The sequence below is a fragment of the Polistes dominula genome, unplaced genomic scaffold, assembly GCF_049000335.1.
Source record: "Polistes dominula isolate Pdom_NZ unplaced genomic scaffold, Pdom_raw_medaka contig_78, whole genome shotgun sequence".
Lineage (NCBI taxonomy): Eukaryota > Metazoa > Arthropoda > Insecta > Hymenoptera > Vespidae > Polistes > Polistes dominula.
The window spans coordinates 3,733,987-3,754,545 of record NW_028301042.1 but is presented as its reverse complement, the minus strand read 5'-3'; the positions used below and the strand labels follow the sequence as shown (position 1 = coordinate 3,754,545).

The 20,559-nt window shown below is 28.4% G+C and overlaps 4 protein-coding genes across 5 annotated transcripts in view; 2 read left to right on the top strand and 2 right to left on the bottom strand.

Annotated features, from left to right (window-relative positions):
* The first annotated feature begins 67 nt into the window (after positions 1-67).
* On the top strand, positions 68-4,706 carry LOC107071376 (uncharacterized). The gene is made up of 4 exons (XM_015330335.2): positions 68-634; positions 757-1,119; positions 3,513-3,816; positions 3,893-4,706. Exons 1-4 carry the CDS (start codon positions 500-502, stop codon positions 4,150-4,152), a joined length of 1,062 nt encoding a protein of 353 aa, XP_015185821.1. The 5' UTR covers positions 68-499; the 3' UTR covers positions 4,153-4,706.
* Positions 4,707-4,792: 86 nt separating this feature from the next.
* On the bottom strand, positions 4,793-8,183 carry LOC149031763 (uncharacterized). The gene is made up of 2 exons (XM_089174997.1): positions 7,059-8,183; positions 4,793-6,723 (listed from the first exon to the last, which is right to left on the bottom strand). Exon 1 carries the CDS (start codon positions 7,363-7,365, stop codon positions 7,060-7,062), a length of 306 nt encoding a protein of 101 aa, XP_089031123.1. The 5' UTR covers positions 7,366-8,183; the 3' UTR covers positions 4,793-6,723; position 7,059.
* Positions 8,184-8,308: 125 nt separating this feature from the next.
* LOC107071378 (uncharacterized) lies at positions 8,309-12,656 on the top strand. The gene is made up of 4 exons (XM_015330339.2): positions 8,309-9,024; positions 10,421-10,836; positions 11,999-12,139; positions 12,399-12,656. The coding sequence occupies exons 1-4, from the start codon at positions 8,309-8,311 to the stop codon at positions 12,533-12,535; spliced, it is 1,410 nt and encodes a 469-aa protein (XP_015185825.2). The 3' UTR covers positions 12,536-12,656.
* Positions 12,657-12,809: 153 nt separating this feature from the next.
* The window catches only part of LOC107071377 (uncharacterized), a 40,602-nt gene continuing 32,852 nt past the window's right edge, over positions 12,810-20,559 (bottom strand). For both annotated transcript variants that reach the window (XM_015330337.2, XM_089174991.1), the window contains one exon: positions 12,810-13,260. In XM_015330337.2, the coding sequence (XP_015185823.2) occupies positions 13,177-13,260 (84 nt within the window). In that variant the 3' untranslated portion in view covers positions 12,810-13,176. The remainder of the gene's footprint in view (positions 13,261-20,559) is intronic.

Genomic DNA, 20,559 nt, shown 5'->3' with positions numbered 1-20,559 from the left:
GGAAACGCGACAATTCGAATTGATTAAAACGCATCCTAGTGTTACCAATAGAAAGCTTTAATAATCAGTCCTACACGAGGTATTTCTTGAAAAAATCATAGGTCAATTCTTGTTTACAAAAGAAGTTGACAACTGAATCAAAATAATACAAACTTTTTACGCAACAGACACATATAATATTAAAGAAAAAAAACATTTAATCATATTCATAATAATATTTTATTTGTGATATAAGTATAAATGATCAAAGTTTTGTAAAAAATATTGACAAGCAATGTGACCAGCTGATAGCGCGCGCGTGTGTATGTTTGTATGCGTGGGTGTGTGCGTGCGTGCACGCGTCATGTGTGTATGATTATTCTCTATATAATACAAATGTATTACAATATCGTCATGATATTATCCATAACCTAACCTTACAAGGTGAGCTTGATGCAAGCAATAGCGTATCAGTATTTTTATTTTAAAATAGAAAATAAATTCATACAAACGATGAGAGATGCGCACCAAGGGACTGTTATTATTGCTAATCTGCATAGCAGGAAGCAGCATCGTTTTTATCGCTTTAAGCAATCAACGACCTTCCATACAAACACTTGTCACAGAAACTCACAAACAATTACGAAATTTTCAGGTATATATCATGGTTTACTTATTTATTGTTAATCCTAATTCTACATAATATATTTGTTTTTTGTTTTCATTTTTTGGTTAGAATATTATAATAATGAGGGGGCGGGGGTATTAAAATTACAGGAAAACTTAAAAGATGTTGAGGAAAAACGATTAGTGACAGATTCCAAGTATTTAGCTTTGCTTGGTCTTGATGGTCAAACTAGTACAACGCCTCTAAGTCTGAAGCCTCAAAATGTGACAGTAGTGACACTTATAAGGCCAGGAAGCGAACAACATGCCTATGGCTTTGTTAGAAATGTCAGTCACTTCTTGCCAAATAATAGTATTGTACTTTATAGCGTTGGTTTGAACGATGAGTCTTTCCAAAGTATCAAGACTACTTGTAACTCTACGAAGTGTAATGTCATTCACTTTGATTTGACTCCATTTCCAGCTCATGTAGAAGATGATAGACTACACGTTTACAGACCTCTAGTTATACAAGTAATTGATTTTTTATACATATATACGTATAGCGAGTCAAAGGAGTATTTACGTCGTAGTAATTACCAATTTTCAACTATTAATATTCGTTTAGAATACAATTTTTAAAATTTTTACAGCGATTCGATTTAATATTTGAACATCATGGCTTTTTAAATATGATACTTCTACATTTGTTTAAGGTTAAGGTAATGAATTCTTCTTTTTTTTTACCAAATAGTACACTTTATCTAATTGACGAAATATAGGTTTTTTGTTCACTTCAACATTTCTTTTAAAATACAACCATAAACCATCTTAGATTTTTCACCATGTTTTGTAGTTGGTCTTAGATTTTTAAGTCCTAATTCTTCGTTTACTTTACGTAATACTATATTGTGTGTTAATTACTTCTAAAAATATTAAATTTATAATTTGTTTTCTATTCTTTATGGAAAATAACAAGTTAGCGTATATCGAACCAAATATGTTTGCCTTTTGTCCTATTTTTCTTAATAATATAAAAAATATCTGTAAACTTTCAATCTAAACTGATTCATGATCCTATATTAAGTGTTTTAATAGCTATGTTTGCTAATAATATTTCGGAACAATCTAATTTTTTAAAATGAACAAATTGCAAAAGAATAAAGTGTATACAAATATTTTTGAGATACTAAAAATAAGCGTTATTTTGTTTATATTATGTTATAGAGTTAATTATGTTAATTAAATAAATAAAATCTATGTGTTTGAAAATGAATTAAGTGTACTACTTGATAAAATAAAAACAAGAATTCCTTAACTTATCTCTGAGTAAATGTACAGGATAATTAAATTTAAAAAGCCATGGTGTTTAAATATTTCATCGAATCATTCTATAAACAGAAATGAATGTTGAGATTAGTAAACTTTTGAACTAATATAAACTTTATTACAAAAGTATACTTCCACAAATGATAAAAATATAACAAAATTGGTATCGCAAGAATATATATTCATATTTAGAGAAATTATATTAAAAATACGAATAATAATTCTATAGTTAATATTTTATTAGTCCTCCCTTTTGGTTTTTTAATTCTTTTGAGACCTTTGGGGCATATTATAGACAAATCCTTTTGTACATTTTGATTTAATATTGTTCCAAATATCAATAAGTTTTTGTTTTAATATTTCTTTATTTGTAATATTTAAATTTCTTAATATTTTTTTCCATTTTTACCTACACGTGTTCTATGGGATTTATATATCCAGATTTTGAGATAGAATTGCGAAGATACGTAGTGAATTATACAGAACCCATTTGCTTTACAATATTAGTTGTGTGCATTGGAACATTATCATTTTGGAAATAGTAATGGTTTCCCAATTGCACTAAATGACAAATGATTTTGTAAAATATTTAAGTAATGAATCTTGTCCATAATACTATTTATAAAAACTGTATTATTAACTATCATTTGTAGACATACAACTCGGAACCTCTTTAGTATTCGAATCTTTTTTCAAATTTTTAAATTCACCTTCGATGTTTGACTATTGTAGTTCGTTCATTCTGAGTTATAAACTTACTTTCATCTGAAAATTTTACTCATACCTAGAAAATAATATCCTTGTTAATATATTGCTTCGCAAATTCTAATTGCTTCTTCCTATTTTTTATTTTTATTCATAAATATTTTTTTTCTCATTGAAACCTTCTTCTTTGAAGAACCAACCAACTTTGAGTCAATTATTAATAAATTCTTTTTTATTTCTTTAAAAATTACTCTCTTTCCTCTTGAATAGTTAACTTTCTTGAACCTCCTTTTGCATTACTTATTGACTATATTTCCAGTTGAATTGATATTTTTTAATTACACTTTGTAGCATTGATTTACTTCTATCTACTAATTTTATAATTTGCAGATAACTTATACTTTCAATATATATATATGCCATTTATGAATAATTATCTTTTATTTAGTGGAACGTCATTACCTTTTCGACTCGTGTTGACAAGTAACTGATTATGGCAATGCGATAATGCGCACTAATGTAAGGTGACCAACGTTGGACAAGATTTCAACTCAAGACGGATTAAATTTAGAAATATTTTTATTTTACACGTGAAGAATTCCTATGGTATGAATACTCATATGATACCAATTTTGTTACTATTTACATAACATTATGTTTATGTCAAATGGAAATGTTCTTTTCTAACGAAATTTATATGAGTTTGAAAGTTTAGTGTAATACCAACATTCTCATTTCCATTTATAAGAAATTCAAAATTTGCATTCTCTAAATAAATATCATTTATTTAAAGTTGACGATAAGTGAGGAAGTACGAATACTCATGTGACTCACTATATATTTTTCTTTATTATTAGATTAACAGGTGCTCTAAATTATGTTTCATATTACAGACAGCTCTAAATACATTAGGTAGTATTCTATTCATGGATTCAAATGTTCGGTTAAATTCGTCCGACGTTTCAAAATACCTCTTTCCAAAATCGGGAGTATTGACCTGGCCTACGAGGCATGCCATTAGTTCTTTAACTCATCCAAAGATGTATGAGTATTTCCACGCATCAGCAGAAAGTTTCTTTTTTCTTCCTCTTATAAGAGCATCACATATAGTAATTAGAAACACAAAAGATATTAGAGAAAAGGTAATGCTACCTTGGGTACAATGCGCGCTAACAAGAGATTGTATTTGTCCTATAGGTTTGTAATTATATATCGTTAATGTTATATTATTATTATTACTAATAATTCTAGGTAATAACAATGAATTTTTTAGGCGCCCAATCTGCAGGTTGTCGATTTAATAAAAGACCACAATACCGTTATTCCGGTTGTCATGCATATGATACCTCTGCGCTTAATATCGTTCTTGGATTACATTTTAATTTTGATGATACTTCTTACACCCATCAGGAACGGGAAACTTATTTCAACAAGATACAATCCGAGGAGATAATGGAAGAATATGCTATTATCGCAAAGCAAAACAATGTTACGGAATCTAATTCTAAAAGCTTTGCGTCAACCGACCATTGATATTTTGGCGCGATCTCAGTTTATATTTTAGATTAATAATATTTATATTAATCGCTGATCAAGCACAACTTTATTTAAGAATATATAAGACAAAATTTGTTGTTTTAAACAAGAAGGTACAGACTTTTTCATCAATTTTGTGAATAACTAGTATCATATAATTGGAATGGCTTTCTTCTTTGTCTCTCTCTCTTTTTATCTTTCTCTCTTTCTCTCTTTCTATACCGCCTTTTTTGAATAGCTGCTTTACCGTAAAATTAAATATTCAAATAATTTACATAGAAAACATTAAAATATAATTATTTAAACATGCAGACACACACATCTCAATATCATATAAAACAATATATTTAATAATATATATCAGTCTATAATATTATATTACTATGAAAATGTAGAAAAGGCTGTTGAAGAAGACAAGTCGTTCGCCTTCAGTATTAATTCTCTTTACAGAATTAATGAAAACGACTGTACAGTACTTACTTAATTATTAATGTATTGGCACGCGATGATCTGTGAAGTTAAATCTATAATAAATGCTAAATAATCATTAATGTTGATTATTGTAGACAACATTATTTTCTTTAACGAAGTATAGATGTGAGTAATATTAATTTATTATAATTTAATCTAATTTAGAAAAGAAAATATATAAAGTAGAAAATTATTCAATTTATAAATAAAAAAAATGATACTTACTTTATAACTGCTATCAAAAGAAAATAATTCAAATCGATAATATAGAGACGTATTGTACAATGCTGTTAAAAAAAGAGTACAATATTTTAATAGCTTATAGTACTTATTGATAAGAGTAAAAAATGACTAATTAACATGATTTCTAAAGTTAATTTTGTCAACATAAATTGATTTTTATTATTTATGAGAATTCGATATTATAAGTGAGTATTTTGACCACATTATTGAATATACTCAGAGAAATTTGCTTAGAAATACATTAGTTCAAGATTATTTACAATAATTAATAATTACATGTAATGGTTGATTTTGTTAAAGCAAAATTAAATGGCCTGAATGACAAGTCAGGTAAAAAGGACTTGGCGCGAACGTGTTAATATCAATAAAAATTATTATTTAATAAATGTAAAAATAATATGTACAAATCATAGATATTTAATATGTGTCTTTCTCACATTTGAATACAATTTTGACATCTGCGAATATAAATTGACGTATATTTTCAAATATTTCTTAAACTAATGTATTTCTAAAGAAATTTGTATGTGTACATTCAATATGTTGTAAAACAGACTCTGTTATGACATCGAATGCTCATAAATAATAAAAATTTAATTTACATCAAAAGTGTAGATTTTAAGACTTATGTTAATTAGACATTTTATACTCTTTTTGATAAATATTATAAGCCCTTAAAGTATCAGATACTTTTTTTTTACAACAGTATATACAGTGATTCACAGGAATATTAAGTATTATTATTGTTATTTTAAAATAATTAATAGTTTTTTACAATACAATATATTCAAAATTTTATACTGAAAAACATATTTTAGGATTATTTAACTTTTACATCTTATCGCAAAAAAAAACATTTTATTATAAAATAAGTAAAATTTGACTTAACTGATAAGAAAATTGATTTCACAAGACATACCCAATTATTTTAGAAACATTATTAGATGCAAAGGAAGGTCAATAATATAATAATTATACTTTTATTTTATCTTATGTTGTTAAAAATATTCTTATGAGATCAATTTGGTTATCAATGAAATAAAATTCTATTTCTTAAATAATAACATGTTTTTTCTGTAATCAAATTTATATCAATTTGAAAGTTTAATAATTCTAAAATATATTTCTCTGTAGAATAATTTTGGCATTACAAGCAAAAATTAATTATTTAAAATTTATACTAGGAACGAGTAAGAATGCTTCTATGATTCACTGTTTGTAGCATGTATGTAGATGTGATATAAAAAAATTCATTGAACGTGATACGATACGAAGCAATAATTCTATAGTATTAGGGCAAATACAAGCTACTGTACCATCTCTATCTCTCTCTACTTATTTATATCCAAATAGTATAAATATATAGTCAATGTTTTTGACTAAAAAATATTACCATTATCTATCTTTTTTCACACTTCAATCAGACGTACAATGAGTTCTAAGAATATTCGTAGACCATTGCATTACTTTCAATTTAAAGTAATCAATATTTTCTTGTAATACAATATTCCCAATTTCTTATACATAGAAACATATTTTACAATTACTAATCCTTTTGAAATTAATTTTATTCTAAAAGAATATTTTATTGTAAGAAAAGTTTACTTTTACTTAAGGGTTCATTCTGGTTTATACGCCGAAAAAAAAGGCTATTTTCACGATTTTTTTTTAGGCTTTGTAGGATACATATACATATGAAAGTTGTTGGGTATGATAAATACACTCTAGAAGTACAAGAAAAAAATTTTTTTGTATTGTTTTTAACGTTTTTTGACATCCAAAATGGCTGACAAACGTGAACCCTTCAAAAGTAGGTATACTGTTGGCGGGCATCGAAATTTGAGAACGGTTGATCTAAAACAAAAAAATTAAACGGTTTTAAATTCAGTATGACAATGGCTATCGGGTATGCTAAAACTATCAATTTTTATGAAAACAAAAACGGCCATTTTTCGAAAAAAAAAATCGTTGATTTTTTTCAGTCTTTTTTACAAAAAAAAATATAGTACAAATTAATATTTTGACTTGGTTGTAGCATACGAGATAGCCATTCGTAGAGTATGTGATTAAAATTTCAGAAGGATCGGTTGAGTAATTTCGGAGATATCATGCCCGCCAACCGAAAAATGTTGTTTCGAGAAAAACGCGTTTAAAGTTTCTTTTAACAAATTTTTAAAAAGTCTGACTACCTTATTCTGCGATGCCTGCACCATACAGTATGCCTTCTGCTTCTTCAAAATACACATTATCTTTCACTCGAGCCTTTTTTCGTTGTGTCCTGGCCTCTTTTAAAGCTTCTCTGCTCAAACGATTGGCTGAGCGCACACGCGTGTTGTCGCAGTTACTAGCGTAATTGACTGCAATAGGGCCAAGTTTTATCCTCAAAACGTGCATTATTTTTAGTATTGGATCAAAACCTTCGTTGAATATACAAGCTGCCAATTTACAAGCTATTTCAACAATTTTTTTACCATTAAATAGGTGTTTAGGCACCATAGCCCAAACTCATTTGTTGAAGCACTCATTATTATTTTAAATGTGTGGCCACCTAAACATCTTTCAAGTAATTCTGTTTTTGTCAGGTCAACATCAACCTTTTGTTTTTTGCTGCTATATTCATGTAGAGACATTTCCACTTACACCATCGCAGATGGTTTGTCTCCTCTATTTGTAATATCTCTATGTGTTTGGGTCGCAAAATAATATACTTAAACTGCTCGGATCGTTCTAAAATTTTTGTATGATAATTCTACATATGTCTACTTTCGAAAAATACAAAAAAAATTGATTTTCTCAAAATGATAAACCAGAATGAGCCCTTAAATGATAAGAAAATTGGTTTTACAAAACATGCTCAATCGTCTTAGAAACATTTTAAAATGTAATGGAGAGTCAATTATATAATATTTATATTTTTATATTATTTTACATAATTGAAAATACTGTAGTGAGAGACCAACTTGGTTATTTTTCTCTCATTTAAGTAAAATTATATTTTTTCAAAAATAAAATGTTACTTTGCAAAAAATTGTAAATTTTAATAATCTTAAAATGTGTTTCTGTGTAGAATAATTTTGATGCTTTGCACATTACAAGCAAATATAAATTATTAAACATTTATAGTGGAAGCGAGTGCGAATACTATTGTACTACTCATTTTACGTCATAGAAATATGAAAATTTGGCCGAAAGTAATTTGTTTACTTTGGCGAGACAAGTGCGATCGATTAATCGTATATAATATTATTAAAAATCGATAACTGTTAAATAAAGGGAACGTGACGTCAAACATCGAGTATACGATGAATAAATATTTTTACGCGATCATTTACGAATTTCTTAAAATTTTTCTTAACTCAAAGAAGATCAATCTATCGATCACCGATAATTCTTGACAAATGTTAAAAAATAGAGGATATTAATTTAATCAAAGTAGAAAATGACAGATGATAACTTAAACTTTTCATTCAATTGGAAAGATAAAAATAATTACATACAAAATCATAACAAAGTATGCAACAGCGCGACAACATTAAATCTAAAATATTCCAGTAATTTCAGTGAAAGTGATCCTACCGAAAATCCATCATCAATCGTGGATTTAGGTGGACAATTTCAGGAAAAATTAAAAAGCTCATCTTCCGGTTCAGAGTTTCGTTTTATTAATCCGGCTATTTACGTGGAATCTTTAAATACTGAAGACAACGAGAAAGAAACTACCACAAACATCAGGATAGGCATTGATCGTACCAACAACAATACCAAAATATTAAATAATGGCGATACAAATGATAGCCGATTCGTTGAATTTGATAGCGGTGATGGAATCAAAAGAACAGCTGATATGTTATCAACTTTGTCCTTGAAAAAAGCAATGGTTTCATCGAGGGGTGATCTTACTACCGATGATATTTCCTCACCAGAAACTTATCGGTGTTACTTTTCTACGTCAAGTACAGCTGCTTCATCTATTAATGCATGTTCTGCTCGTCATTCAGAACCTGTTGTTAACGTAAAACCAATTTCTCATCGGGTCGAAAGACGATGTAAAATTGTTAACGATGAAATTATGAAAAAAGATAAGCGAAGATCATTTTCTTCAAATGACATGGTCATCGACAAGGAAATGGATCAACCAGAAGCACCAGTTCAAAGGTTTATTAGGTTTTTCTAAACTTAACACATTCGCGACCGCTGACGTGAATTCACGTCTTTTCAAGTTCTATTCTTGGTTGCCGCTGATGTGATTCATGACATTTTATATTTTAAAAATTTAATAAAAATTAATTTATATATATATATATAAATTTAAAAAATTATATTATTTTATAACTATTATTATTTTTTATTTTTATTTTTTATTGTTATTTTATTATTACTTTATTAGTACAGGTCTCCTTCCAACAACACGGTAGATAGGTTCCTAGAAAATGCCGTGTTATTTGAAACTGTGTTGTTTGAGATCCAGAACCAATGTAAAAAAGAGGATTACATTCCGAAAACTTTTTAGTTTTTGCATCTTCCCTCTTTAAAAAATCTGTAATTTTACTTTGCTTGTTGTTTATTACCAGGTCATTGTAAATTTCTCGGTATGGAACTAGACAGTTTTGATGCTCCCTTTTTAATTTTCGGTTCCTTTCTTTGGAAGGATCTGCATTCAAGAAAAATGACTCGAGATTTTCAGCTAAGCTTAGGCCTTCTTGTAATATTTTTAATGTTAACTTATTAACAGTACAATCTTCATCAGTGCTAGTGTCCTCAGGATCAATTTGATTTACAGTTTCGGATACCATTTCCATCAAATTCACTTCGTCAACTTCTTCTTCCACTAATAAATCTTGAATGTCCACAATAGCCATTTCCACAAAACCTTCGCCTCCGATTGATTTAGCAAGTTCTAATATGCAACCAATTTCATTTTGTGACGATTCACGCACGTTTTCTATTTTAACTGAAGAGAGCCATATCTTCTTCCAACACGCATTTAATGTTGATGTTTTCAGTTCACAACAGCGTGAGACACTTTTGTTTTCAGGCCATGGAGATGAAAAGAAATACTTTCTGCAACACTGTATATTTAAAACGGTAAGCCTCGCCGCGGCTGTAGAAGTACAGGGTTATAACAAGGTTTTTAGAAAGAGAAAGCAGTTTTATAGGATACCGTGTTGTAGGAGAGTACCCGCAATTATGAATCGTGTTATATATAATTTATATATTTTATATATATATATATAATATATAATAATTAAATATTATATATTATATATTATTTTAATATATATAATATTAAATATAATATTTAACTATAATATTCAAATCATTATATTTTATTATTTAAATATAAATTTAAATAATTTAAACTTATATTTATATTATATATATTTTTATATATTTATATAGACAATATATGCAAAAATTATTGTTTTTTCAAAATTTTATTATTTTTGCCGGTATTCAGTATTAGAATCGGAAAAAATATGCCGGCCGGGAATATGTTAATAATCAATTCAAAACGTTCGTACTCATTCGATCTTTATTTTTATACTTTAAGATATGTTTTAAATGGTCATCGAGTTGTACATATTTCAACGACATCAATTTCAAGCTCGAATATTTCTCAAACGGACGACAAACCTTTAATGGCCAGAAAGAGTGCTCACGAGGAATGGTTACGCAAGAAACAGTTCTACCTTCAACGTAAGAAAGAAAAGGAGGATATGATTAAAAATAAAGAACGAGAGGAAGAAGAAAGATTAGAACGGGAAAAGGAAGAAAAGGAGAGGAGGGAAAGAGAGAATTTTGTCAAGTGGACTGAAAGGAAAAAGAAAGAAGAAGCGGATAGAAAAGCAGCCCTTGAGAACGAAATGAAAATAGAAAAACAATTGAAGGAATTAGAGGAGAAAACGGTCATTGCTAAAGCTTTGTGTCTGCGACAGTGGGCTCGTAAAAAAGAAGAGGAACAGAAGGGTAAACATTATTTAATATTACTTACAATTAATTCCAATTGGAAAGGAATAGAGTATAACTAACATTTTCTTAAATTTGAGATTAATGCATAATTATAAAGTAAACATTATCTTATCATCTCAAATTTTAAGAAAATGTAACTTGTATCACCTTCTTTTTTAGTTACATAATTTCATTTACTTTATTCTAAGTTCTTTAGATATTTTATTCTTATCATTATTATGTGCATTTTACAGGCAATGTATAAAAAGCAGTCATTGTGTAGAATATCTAGCATTTTGGAGGGAAATATAAAATATGTAAATTATTTTAATATTAGGTATACTGTACCTAGCCATTAGATAGAATTATTATTATTATTATTAATTGGCGTTAGGAACTCGACAGTTCATTGCTGCAAATACCAAATCACTACAGTCATCTACCGAAAAAATAATGTATTTCTTTTTCCCCAATTTAATATACAGGGTGATACATCAGCTCTTGCCACCTAAACAGCTCCGAAAGTATGATAGTAGCGGAAAAGTGGATAAGGAAAAAGTTGCATAAAAATTTCAGGACTATATAATGACATTAGTTTTTTTTGCTGGGTTGAGTCATTTTCGAGATTTATTAGTCAATTTTGTTTTTTTAAATACAAAGTTATATAATAATACTTATTTTCAGATAGGGACTGATAAGACGAATTCAATGATGTGCAGTATTAAATACAAAACCTGGCAATGGCCAATAAAAATTATTCGGAAAATATCTGTTCCGTCCGTTGTCGGAACAACTAAAGGTGACGCAACCCTGACGCAACCCTGACGTGACCACGACACGATCATGACGCTGAAGAGCTGTATTGTGGCCAGCTTGTTCGCAAGTTTTGACCTTCGTTGTTCTTCAAAAATATTAATGTTGCACATCATTGGATTCGTCTTGTCAGCCGCTATCTGAAAATAAGTAATAATATATAACATTGTATTTAAAAAAACCAAGTTGACCAACAAATTTTAAAAATAACTCAACCTAGCAAAAAATATTAATATCATATTGTAGTCCTGAATTTTTCATGCAACTTTTTCCTCATCCACTTTTCTGCTATAATCATACTTTCGGAGCTATTTAAGTGGCAAGAGCTGTTGAATCACCCTGTATATATTAAATCTTTGTACAATAGCGCATGAAAGAGCACTACAGTTGAAAGAACAACAAGAGGAAGAAGAACGAAAAAGGAGACAAGAGGAGAGTATTAAAGCTTACGAAGAGTGGCGGGAGAAGTCGAAAAACCGACCTAAACCCGCGACACAAGGATTATTTCGTTAGTATACAATTCAACTCCATCATTGTTTCACTATATTTCTAATAATATTAGGATAAACAAAAAGTTCGTGTGTTTATTGTGTTGAAACTTTACTTTAAAACTGCATAAAATAGATTGTTTTTGTAAAATTTACTTTGGAAATATTAATTCAAGAAACGTACGAAATTTTTGTTTCACCTTAAATAATAGTAATAATAATAATATAGCTTGTCTCGTTGTACTATGTCATTTTATATATGTCATTTTATATATATAGCATATCAAGCAGCAAAGCCAGGATTTATAAACCCAACTCCATGGCAAAAACTCATTGAAGACGATTCTAATGACGACCAAGAGGACGTTAAGAAGACTAAAATAAAAAGAAAGCAAAATAAAAAAAAAAATAAATAATTAAAAGAGAATATTAACAAAAATCTTGTTGAGAGATTTAATGACCGATCCACATCGATTACGATCTTGATTATCATTTGTAAGATTTTACAGTTTTAGATGAAGGCGTACGGTTTTGTTTTTATAAGTGTTGTATTTTTAAAACGTGCATATGTGTCAGCCTTCTCGATCAATGGCTACATTTGACATTAACATAATATCTCAGTTTAATATTTTTTATTAATATTATTTAATATGTTACACATTCTGATTGACGATTGATATTCATCTACTGTTCAAGTTTAATTTCTTTTATTTAATTAATTATAAATTATAATTCATTATACAAAATATACGATAAATGAGATATTTATAGTTAAACCAAATAGGATGAAAATATAATCGCAGGAATTACATTGGTAGACTAGAGGTACGTGCCCTCATAAACTTAACATCATTAACTTTAAATTATTTCAATTAATAATACGTTTGTTTTTAGCGGCACGATCATGATAGTATATTATTGCGTGGCAATGCGCAATATATAAATACTACACACGTTCTAATAAACTTGACATGATAGAGAGAATACATTTGTTAATAGTATCATCTGTGAATAAAAATACAGTGCTTATAATTAGTATATTCTATGATTTTTCTATTTACTTGCTCATAGCTTCTTCTTCTTCCTGAAGTCTCTCGATGTCCGATTTGTTCATGAAATAATACGAAGGTTGTCGTGATTTCTAAAAAAAAAACATGCAATTATTATTTAACTGTATTATTTCTTAACCCATTATCCGCCAATGGCTTTTTTTTAGGCCGTATTAAAAATTTTTTTTGAAGTGAAAACTTCTTTAGAATAGAGAGTGATTTGAAAAAAATGAAACACGGTCGGTCAGGAAACGAGCTAGGCAACGGCCACGATATTTAGTAAGAAGAGAAAAAGAGACAAACATATAGGATTTAGCCTGCGAGAGAATGAGACAGAATATAGCTATACAGTATTTTCTATTTAGTCCAGTCAAAATAGCCCTGAAATCGGGTTTTTGAGCTATACGGCTGAAAAAATATGGAAATTATCAGAAAAATGCGTACAATACTGTGGGCAAAGTAAAAAAGTTCTCAACCACCGGGAAAGGGGTGAAAAGAATTAAAAACTACCCCAAAATACGATTTTTGGATTATATGTTGAAAATATCAAAAAAAGTTTCAAATAAAAGTTGTAGAGCATAAAATTTTAGGCCTACCTCTTTTAGACCATTTTTCCCCTAAAACGCACCCTTTCACCCCTACGACGGTTCAAAGTACTCAAAAAATGAAAATTCAATAAAAAATATAAATATTGGACTTTTTAAAATTTTTTTTTTTAATTATCTTTAAAAAACTACAAAGAACAATCGTAGAGAAACAAAAAATTTTTTTTTCATCCATTCTATTAAAAATCAAGGGGTGAAAACGGTTTTTGCTCGATATTTCGCTTAAAACGGGTTATTTAAAAAAATTTTCTTTTTCATATGAATTTTTAATTTATTTTTTAAATTTTGGTGTTGAATTTATATTTATAAATATTTACCTGTAGGAAATATCCCAATTTAAAGACAGGTAATTACTCCCTTAGTCCTACGCCTTTGTAGAAAGAAACAGAAAATGAAGCTATCCTGCTCTTACTCATTGTGACGTAGGTCCCCATGGCACGCATGCGCAGACTCTTAACTTCCATGCGTGCAAGAGAGATAGACAACCTATTGTTAGCTTCGTCCAAATGTAAACAGTATAACGCGATGAAACCCTTTTTCTTAAATATATTCTCTTTTTCTTATATATTCTCTATAGCTCGAGAGTCTCGTGCCCATCTGTGACAGCATGATAGATTTTTGAAAATATCTCAAAAAGTAAGCGAAATAAAGCGATTTTTTATTAATTATGTTTTGTAGACAATTTTATTTGCTACAAAAAAGGTCCAGTACTAAAATATATTATCTTCCTCACTTTTCGAGATATATTAAAAAAATTAAAAAACTATTCCCACCTTTTCTTACATTTTTGAAAATATCTCAAAAAGTAAGCGAGATAAAGCGATTTTGTATTAATTATGTTTTGTAGACAATTTTATTTGCTACAAAAAAGGTTCAGTACTAAAATATTTTATCTTCCTCACTTTTCGAGATATATTAAAAAAATATGATTACTCTCTTACCTGATACTTTTTATTAAGTTTCACCACTGACAAGGACAGCGCAAGGTCTTGCCCTCTCGGATTTTGTTCAAATTTTGCAGGATGATAGATTTTGCTTACCTTTTTACGAATATATATGGTTATAGGAGCCACTACTCAATTATTTTTGAGATATTTGCAATAAAAAATGCTTATGATGCTATCTAGTGTTTAAATTTATTTCTGAAGTAAGCAATGGTATGTAATAGGTTTAGGATATTGACAACGATTCGGCGATTCGTTCCAATAGTGGCCGAGTGTTTTTAGGGTTCGAATCTTGAGAGGTAAGATTTTTTTTTTTCTATTTTTATATGTAAAGATACATAATAGAGTTTAAATAAGTTGAAAATGAAATGTCTTAAATGACTAGAAACCTTATAAGAGTTTTTTTTTTTTATTAGCATTTGTATATGTTCTCAATTCTCACTATTTTCAAAATAAATATCAATGATTAGACTGCTAAAATTTCTCAAAAAATCAGGAAAATATATCAAGACTTTTCTTATTTTTGTAAATTATTAATCTTAATCAGTAATGAAGACTTTCCTACGCTTGTTATAATAAAAAAAAAATATGTAAAGTGTTTTAAAATACATTAATAGAGAGAAATAAATGATAAAATTTATTAAAATGTAATAAAAAATTTTTTTTTTAAATTTTAAAACTTGAAAAAAAAATAGTAGTTATCGAAGGCCCACGGCCAGACCGGCCTAAAACGTAAAATTAGTAGGTTTGCTTTAAAAATTATGAAGAAAATCTAAATATGCACTCACTTTAAAAAATGCAATTTAAAGTTTAAAAATCGAAAATTACGTATTAAGACACTTTAAATAATTTTTTTGAATTTTTTTTCGAAAAGTACATTGAAAAACAAAACTTTTATGTCGAATGGTAATTTTCATTTGGATGAGTTTTAAAAAAGGTACGGGCTAAAAACCACAGAAAGAGCTGCTTTTTGAAAATTCGATATCTTTGGAACGGCAGATCAAAAAATGCCACAATTTAGGAGGAAGGGTTTTTCAGTGGGTACTAAAAGATACCAAAAAATGGCGGAAATCAAAAATAAAAATTTTTAAAACCGTCCGATTTGGCGTGGAATGCCCCATATGTACAGAATAATATTTATTACAAAACAATAAAAGCATTTCCCAAGTGAGAATAAGATGGGGGATTCCCAAGGCTGAATCCCCAGTGATTCAGCCCTACGTGAGAATCTGAATGTACCCTGCCTACATATCGATGCCGAAGAACACATACTTCTGATTCCGAAAAAAAAATTAATTTGTCTCGATATTTTAGTATTTTTTCAAAATCATTGATATTTATTTTGAAAATAGTGAGAATTGAGAACATATACAAATGCTAATAAAAAAAAAAACTCTTATAAGGTTTCTAGTCATTTAAGACATTTCATTTTCAACTTATTTAAACTCTATTATGTATCTTTACATATAAAAATAGAAAAAAAAAAATTTTACCTCTCAAGATTCGAACCCTAAAAACACTCGGCCACTATTGGAACGAATCGCCGAATCGTTGTCAATATCCTAAACCTATTACATACCATTGCTTACTTCAGAAATAAATTTAAACACTAGATAGCATCATAAGCATTTTTAATGGCAAATATCTCAAAAATTATTGAGTAGTGGCTCCTATAACACTATATATTCGTAAAAAGGTAAGAAAAATCTATCATCCTGCAAAATTTGAACAAAATCCGAGAGGGCAAGACCTTGCGCTGTCCTTGTCAGTGGTGAAACTTAATAAAAAGTATCAGGTAAGAGAGTAATCATATTTTTTTAATATATCTCGAAAAGTGAGGAAGATAAAATATTTTAGTACTGAACCTTTTTTGTAGCAAATAAAATTGTCTACAAAACATAATTAATAAAAAATCGCTTTATTTCGCTTACTTTTTGAGATATTTTCAAAAATCTATCATGCTGTCACAGATGGGCACGAGACTCTCGAGCTATAGAGAATATATAAGAAAAAGAGAATATATTTAAGAAAAAGGGTTTCATCGCGTTATACTGTTTACATTTGGACGAAGCTAACAATAGGTTGTCTATCTCTCTTGCACGCATGGAAGTTAAGAGTCTGCGCATGCGTGCCATGGGGACCTACGTCACAATGAGTAAGAGCAGGATAGCTTCATTTTCTGTTTCTTTCTACAAAGGCGTAGGACTAAGGGAGTAATTACCTGTCTTTAAATTGGGATATTTCCTACAGGTAAATATTTATAAATATAAATTCAACACCAAAATTTAAAAAATAAATTAAAAATTCATATGAAAAAGAAAATTTTTTTAAATAACCCGTTTTAAGCGAAATATCGAGCAAAAACCGTTTTCACCCCTTGATTTTTAATAGAAGGGATGAAAAAAAAATTTTTTGTTTCCCTACGATTGTTCTTTGTAGTTTTTTAAAGATAATTAAAAAAAAAAATTTTAAAAAGTCCAATTTTTATATTTTTTATTGAATTTTCAGTTTTTGAGTACTTTGAACCGTCGTAGGGGTGAAAGGGTGCGTTTTAGGGGAAAAATGGTCTAAAAGAGATAGGCCTAAAATTTTATGCTCTACAACTTTTATTTGAAACTTTTTTTGATATTTTTAACATATAATCCAAAAATCGTATTTTGGGGTAGTTTTTAATTTTTTTCACCCCTTTCCCGGTGGTTGAGAACTTTTTTACTTTGCCCACAGTATTGTACGCATTTTTCTGATAATTTCCATATTTTTTCAGCCGTATAGCTCAAAAACCCGATTTCAGGGCTATTTTGACTGGACTAATTCTCGTTCTCCTCTTTATGCTCTGCTTCGTAGTTATCACTCCTGATTGTATATATGTGGGTTTGTGTGCGACTGCATACTACAAAGCGTGGACACGTATTTTTTCGATACTCGAAATGTTTGTAGGTACGAGCGATAGAAAGGTAAAAAAATAAACAGAGATAAGCACGTAGGTATGCGACAAAAGTATAAGGTCCAAACCAACCGACGGTTGAAATAAAGAAAGATGGTGCGTGGTCTGTTTTTATTTTACCAAACGTGGTATTTCTTTTCTATTTAAAAATGTTTCTATTTTATTAAAAAATTAATATTAAATTATTTATTTCGCAAATATTGTAATTAAAAATTACGAAATATATAAAATATAATAATTGTATTGTCTGCAATATTTTATAAAAAAATGAAATGATTATCAGATACATCAGAGAAAAAAAATTAAACAACATTGTAGAATATTTTTCTTATAAATATCCAAAGACGTTTTTTAATTATAATGTTTGCGTATTTAGGAAATTTATACTAATTTTTCAATAAAATAGAAAAGTTTTTAAATAGAAGAAACTAAACACGTTACAAAAACAAATAAACCTTATTTACTTTATATTTCCAATAAGAATAAAATAATATAACTTATTTTACAAATATAGAAAAAAAAAATATAGAAAATAAATTTTTAAACAAATTTTTAATATTATAAAATAATACAACGAAAATAGAAATAGATTTTAAAATCGTTGTAATTCAAAACTCGATGAAACGAAAAAGATACGACCACAATTGTTCCCTTCTTTAACAGCATCTACAGTTATTAGTTGCAACACAAAAAGAAATACTTGTGTATGCTAACCCATAATAAAAATATCTCACATTCACAGAAAGTGTGAAAAGTGTAAGAGAAAAAAAATTCATCTACCTGAGTTTCAAAAAAATATATATTATATTTACTTGGATTAGGACGGCGTATCTTTTTGTCGACAAATATTCTACAATTTTCGTCTCTATCTATGGCTATCGCATTCAGCATTTCATCTTGATTGATAGAATTTGGAAAATATTAGTTTTTGTCAGCTACCTATACCCCAAAGTCGGTTCCTTATCATGAGAAAAGAATTATAAAAAACAGGGAAGGTCTGTTGAAATTCGATCTACATTTATTATCTTTATTATCGATGCGATAATATTCATGCCTATAGTTTTTTTTTACAACGTGTCATACCTTTTCTATTTAAAAATGTTTCTATTTTATTGAAAAATTAGTATTAAATTCTTTATTTTGCAAATATTATAATAAATAATTATGAAGTACATAGAATATATAATAATTGTATTGTCTGAAATATTTAAAAAAAAAAGTTACCAGATACATCAGAGAAAAAGAATTAGAGAATACTGTGGAATAAATGAGGAGCAGCTGACAAATTCCATTCAAAAGCAAGTAAATTACTGTTATATTTTTATTTTGCTTCTTTATAAAATATATTTGATGCATAAAGACAAAATATGTCTATTCAATTTGATTTTTATATGTTTTTATGAAAAATATCCAAAGAGATGTACTTACCCATGCATATATGAAAATTATATTATAAATTGTGATATTTGCGTATTTAAGAAACATATACTAATTTTTTTAATAAAATAAAAACATTTTTAAGATATTGAACGCCCAGCGTGAATCGGTGGAGCTTACCACGGGGCCTAAATTTGAAACTCGTAGTGTACACAGTTCGATAAGCTTAGAGAGCGATACGATTCAATGCATTTTTTAGATTTTTCGTTGTTCAGATCTTTATTTAGACGAGAGTATTTAGAAAGATAAGTTTGTGGTCCAAAGAATAAAGACGAGATATGTTATAAATAATAAGGGTCTCGCGAAGTGTGGTAGGCTACAGAGTTGAAAAATCATTTTTAGAGAATATCTTTATTAGATCTTTCATTGCATTTTACCAGAACCTTCGTTCAGTCCAGCAGTATTTTCCGTATGTTTTTCGTAATGTTTTTATTTCGTCTATCCTAAAATGTTTGTTATACAGCGCAAGAATGTAGATGAAAACGGGAAATTGAAAATTATACTAACAAAAAAAATTTTATACCTGAGTTTCAAAAGAAGGATTATTTATTTATTTTTACGTAATTTCTGACGAATTATATTTCCTTTGATAAATATCTTACAATTTTGGTGTCTATTTATAACTATCGGATTCAGCATTCCGTTTTTATTGCTTGAATTTGGAAAAGTGTACTTTTGATCAGCTATTCCACCCAGAGACCATACCGGTGACCTTTATTATATATGGTAATAATATTATAATAAATAAATCCTACAATTATCTTACTCTTGAAACTGTGCATTCGTCTCATTTTCTCGAAACTTAGATTTTTGAAGATTTCACTTCTAATACGTGTGATCTTCTCACATGTTTTTGTGCCTGACTTTACTTACGCGATGAGAGAAACTCTCACAGTCGATAAATTATTATTTATTTTTTCATTAATTTTTAAGTTAAAACAAAAATTTTTTTTCACTATCTTGTAAAACATTAAATTTTAGGCAAGTAAAAAAATTTCCAAGGAGTCATTCCTTTTCAAATTAGAAAGAAAAAAAAAGTTTTAAAAACAGTGTGAGAGAATCTTTCTACACGATAGTACTGAAGTGTTAAAAAAATTATATAATAAAACAACGCAAGTGAAAAATAGATTTTAGAATCGTTGTAATTCAAAACTTGATGGAAAGAAAATAATATGACCACAATTGTTCTGTTCCTTTTCAAGCATCTAAAAGTATCAGTTGTAACAAAAAAAAATACTTATGTGTGCTGACTTGCGATAAAAATATCTCAAATTCACAGAAATACTATCATCTACCTGAGTTACAAAAAAGGATATATTATTTTAGTATACTATATTATATTCCGTCAATGTTCCAAATATGGGACGGGCTGTAATATTTATATTTTACCAAAAAAAAAAAACAATTGTTGCAAAAATAGTTCTAGTTTGGTTAGTATGAATATCATTATACAGTTAATTT

Bases quoted from the DNA above. Each gene is read 5' to 3' on its own strand.
- LOC107071376 (XM_015330335.2), top strand. From the start codon at position 500: ATGCGCACCAAGGGACTGTTATTATTGCTAATCTGCATAGCAGGAAGC. The intron at 1,120-3,512 runs GTAATTGATTTT...TTCATATTACAG, and splicing joins ACAGACCTCTAGTTATACAA to ACAGCTCTAAATACATTAGG. The intron at 3,817-3,892 runs GTTTGTAATTAT...TGAATTTTTTAG, and splicing joins AGATTGTATTTGTCCTATAG to GCGCCCAATCTGCAGGTTGT.
- LOC149031763 (XM_089174997.1), bottom strand. From the start codon at position 7,365: ATGGTGCCTAAACACCTATTTAATGGTAAAAAAATTGTTGAAATAGCT.
- LOC107071378 (XM_015330339.2), top strand. From the start codon at position 8,309: ATGACAGATGATAACTTAAACTTTTCATTCAATTGGAAAGATAAAAAT. The intron at 9,025-10,420 runs GTTTATTAGGTT...TTATACTTTAAG, and splicing joins CCAGAAGCACCAGTTCAAAG to ATATGTTTTAAATGGTCATC. The intron at 12,140-12,398 runs GTTAGTATACAA...TTATATATATAG, and splicing joins CGCGACACAAGGATTATTTC to CATATCAAGCAGCAAAGCCA.